The sequence below is a fragment of the Marmota marmota genome, unplaced genomic scaffold (assembly GCF_001458135.2).
Source record: "Marmota marmota marmota unplaced genomic scaffold, marMar, whole genome shotgun sequence".
Classification (NCBI taxonomy): Eukaryota; Metazoa; Chordata; class Mammalia; order Rodentia; family Sciuridae; genus Marmota; species Marmota marmota.
The window spans coordinates 31,226,950-31,231,078 of NW_026000026.1; the positions used below are offsets into that span (position 1 = coordinate 31,226,950).

Here is a 4,129-nt window from a genome sequence, read left to right on the forward strand (position 1 = left end):
GAGGATAGGAAAGGTAGCAGAATACAACAGTTACTAAGAGGGCATTATGTAAAAATGTGGATGTGTAACCGATGTGATTCTGCAATCTGTATTTGGGGTAAAATTGGGAGTTCATAACCAACTTGAATCTAATGTATGAAATATGATATGTCAAGAGCTTTATAATGTTTTTCAACAACCAATAAAAAAAAAAAAACCTCAAACTCATAGAAAATTTGCAAATACAATACAGATAAATTTTTTGTGAATTATTTGAAAGTAAATTGCTAACCTGATATCTCTCACTCCTGGTTATCCTACAAACAAGGACACTCTTGGACATAATGAAATTGAAATATCAACATCAGGAAATTAGCAGTGATACCTTCCTACCACCTAATCCACTAGCCCCATTCACAGTGCTTCAGTTGTTCCAGTAGAGTACTTTATAGTAAAAGGATCCAGTTCAGAATCACCTGTTGCTTTGAGTTTTCATGTCTCTTTTTAGACTCTTGCACTCTTGGGCAGTTGCTTAGTATTTCCTTGGTTTTCATGAACTTGGCACTTCTGAAAATATAAGCTATCGCTGTTTTTCTGACATCAGGTCCAGCAAGAGGCCAGTACCTGCCTTCCTCTCCTTCCATCCACCCAGGACACATCAGTTCAGCAATGGGGTTGTTGGGAGAAACAGACAGGAGAACTGGGTGGAAGCTCTGGGCCTAGCAGAGTCAAGGGAAGTTTCTTTAGCTGCTTCTTCCTCTTTCTCCTTCTCCTCATCTTCGCTCCCTTCCTTCCAAGATTGAGGAGCATACAACATGGTTTTAGGCTTTCTGGGAACCAGTGTGGTGGGCATACCATCCCTTACTAGTGAATTCTTTTAAAAACATGGTTTCTGTCGTTGGTCATACTACCTTGTCTGGCCACTCTGAATTCTTGCTCTCCTCCCGCCAGGCTGTCTCAGGGTGCTGGGAACATGGTCAGCTGGTAAAGGAGATGAACTCGAACCAGTTATAAGTAGTTTTTGTTTCTTTTTGCAACTTGGTCTTTGTTGGCCCTGCTCCTCTGTTTCTGTGATCTCTGATTTTTGGTTCTTTCAGGATAAGTTTGCAAGTGGCCTTCTGTTACATGCTAATCCTTACCTTATACTGCATTTCTCCATTGAATTCACACTGTTCCAGTTAATGTCATATCTTTGTATATCTTGTGTTTAATTTTCAGTTTGATGTCTAGAAGTATGTCAGTCCGGATTCAAACCACATCGCCAACCTTTGCTATATATTGCAGCAACTCACAATGATTAATTGCCTTAGTATTTGCTTTCTATAAATGTGTATTGGATAGATAAATGCTTGTTCATGTGTGTGTGTGTGTCTCAGGACATGTATCCACATTCTTTTTGTATAATCTACTTCTCTCATCCTTATAATACCATAGACATTCTAGAAAAGAGAGAGTTGATTTAGTAAAACTTTGCTTTGAAGATGAGAATACTGAAGACCAGAAAGGTTGAATGTCTTGGCTAAGGCGACGTATCTAACTGTTGGCAAAACTAGGGCAAAATACCAAACCCTCCCTTTTCTAAAGCTCCACCCACTGCAGCAAGCACTTTCCTTTATCATTAATTAATGCAAATATCTTAATCATAGCTGTTAATTAAGTTAGAAGCAGGGAACTTTCAAAGCTAATGATTTATGAAAGCTTTTATCCATGTACAAAAAGGAAAACATATTGATTCAAAGTATAAAATGTTATAGAATAAAACAGATATATAAGGAATTCTACAAACTAAATAATTCAGATTAATTATTTGTACAAATCTTTTCTTGAACTCATTGATAGGAAAGAAAGCCCTGTGTTTCAGAAGACCTAAGAGATCCCTATATCAAGAATCCGAGTGGTCTGGGAGGTTCAGAAAGGACTAGGATTTGGCTTCAGTTCTGATTTCTTATTGTCTGTGGTTAAATGACTCAGTTTATTTTTTACTCTGCCTTTGAAAACACACGAAGGTGGTGATTTTAATTTAGAAATAAATAGTTTGTAGAATTATTATAGGACATCAAGAAAGAAAATGTCTGAATTTGTGCAAATGCTAAGAACTGTTCAATCAGGTGGCTTCACAGTGTTTGTGCCATGGGCCCCTTTAGTGTCTGCTGAAGCCTATCAACCCTTTCACAGAATAATATTTTTAAATACATAAAGTAAAATACTGAATATAGGATTACTAAGAAAAAAACACTGGAATATTTTTAAAACAAATATATGCTATTGTAATGAATGTATGCTTTTTAATTAATGCATAAACCATAAGATCTAGTATCAGCTATAATAACTGTGGTAATTTCTTTCTTCTTTTTTTCTTTCTAAAAATGCTTTAATACTTCCATTGTTTTTTTTTTTTTAACTGGTGTATTACAGTTGTACATAGTGGTGGTATTTGTTGCTACATATTTTTACATGCACACGATATAAGAATATAATTTGGCTAATATCATTTCCCAGTATTTTCCTTTTCCCTTCCTTCCTTCCTCTCCCTGGTCCCTTTCTATGAAATCCACTCTGCCATTCCCCCACATACTTTCTTTTCCTTTTTCCTCTCTAGCTTCCGCATATGAGAGAAAACATATGACCCTTGATCTTCTGAGTTTGACTTATTTCGCTTAACATAATGGTTTCTAGTTCCATCCATTTTCCTGCAAATGACATAATTTCATTTTTCTTTATGGTTAAATAAAACTCCATTATGTACACATTTTCTTTATCCATTCATCCATTCATGAATGTAAAATGATAATTTCAAAGTAGTGTGTCTTGATCTTCTTAGATTGACATAGAAAAATACCATAACTAATAGTACCAGAGGCTGGAAGTTTAAGATCAGGATGCCAGCATGGTTGGTTTCTGGCAAACGCTCTTCTCCTGGCTTGCACATGGCCACCTTCTCACTGAGTGCTCATATTGTCTTTCCCTGGTCTCTTTCTTCTTCTCTCTTCCTCCACCTCTTCCTCTTCTTATAAGTCCACCAATACCATTGGATTAGAATCCCATCGTTAAGGATTTCATTGAATCTTAAGTACCTCCTAAAAGTCCTTTCCGAATACAATCCCATGAGGGGTTGGGGCTTCAACACATGAATTTTGTGGAACACAAACAGTCTGTAGCATAATGATAAGCATAAATATTTCAAAGCATCTTTTACACATTACAGTGTGATATGAAAATAGCTGTGATCTCTTGGTGACAAAGCCATAAAGATTGCTGTTAATATTGTGGTTTGTTGCCTACATTCATCATGGAAGGCGATGCTTAATTTTAGGTAGTGGTTAATAAAAATAAAAACGACTTTTTTTCCCATCCAGATTCACAACCACCTTGCATTGCCATGCAGGAACCCCAGGTTAAGACTCTGATACATGCAAGTAAGGTGCTCTTATGATGAGCAAGTAAGTGGCAAGGGCTGAGTCTGGTGAGAACAGATTCTGAAATCAGCTGATTCTGCCATTGCCAGTTCCCTAGGAGCAGTTGTGTGTTGAACTGAAAAGAGACATCATCTGCTCTTGGCTTGCTTTCCAATATTTTTTATTGTATGCTTGATTATTGGAATGTATTTGTCTTGCAGACAGCAGTAATCCAAATACTGAACAAAAAGACTCCTGGACTTCTGAGAACATCTGGTTTGACATTTCTATGAAAGGCCAATCAGAGACCACAGAGGAGGAGGATGAACTTCGGAAATCCCTGGATAGATTCTATGAAGTGTTTGGCCGTCTGCAGCCAGTCTCTGGGAATCCTCTCTCTGCATCTGTCTGCCATTGCCTGTCTCAGAAAATCACTGAACTGGGGGGCCAGGAGAGCCAAAAGTATGCTCTCCGCTGTTTCCAGATGGCCCGGGTCATCTTCAACCGGGATGGCTGCTCAGTCTTACAGAAGCATTCCAGGGACGCACACTTCTACCCACTGGGGGAAGCGAGTGCTTCTCTAGATAATGAAAAGCCAACTCCAGGACTTTCAAAAGATATTATTCATTTCCTGTTGCAGCAGAATGTGATAAAAGATCCATAACTGGTGCTGGCAGTGAGAACAGGCAGCAGCGTAGGTACAGCACTGTGGCAGTGCTGTTGGTACCTCCCCCTGCCTCCCCGCTCCCAACCCC

At 38.5% G+C, this 4,129-nt stretch overlaps 1 protein-coding gene across 4 annotated transcripts in view; it reads left to right on the top strand.

Moving 5' to 3' along the window:
- Positions 1–4,129, top strand: part of Shld1 (shieldin complex subunit 1) — a 90,757-nt gene that overhangs the window by 84,185 nt on the left and 2,443 nt on the right. For 3 of the 4 annotated variants that reach the window (XM_015482716.2, XM_015482707.2, XM_048811285.1), the window contains exon 3: positions 3,596–4,129. This exon is cut by the window's right edge and continues 2,443 nt beyond it. In XM_015482716.2, the coding sequence (XP_015338202.1) occupies positions 3,596–4,038 (443 nt within the window). In that variant the 3' untranslated portion in view covers positions 4,039–4,129. The remainder of the gene's footprint in view (positions 1–3,595) is intronic. The other variant, XR_007350512.1, reaches the window with a different exon arrangement.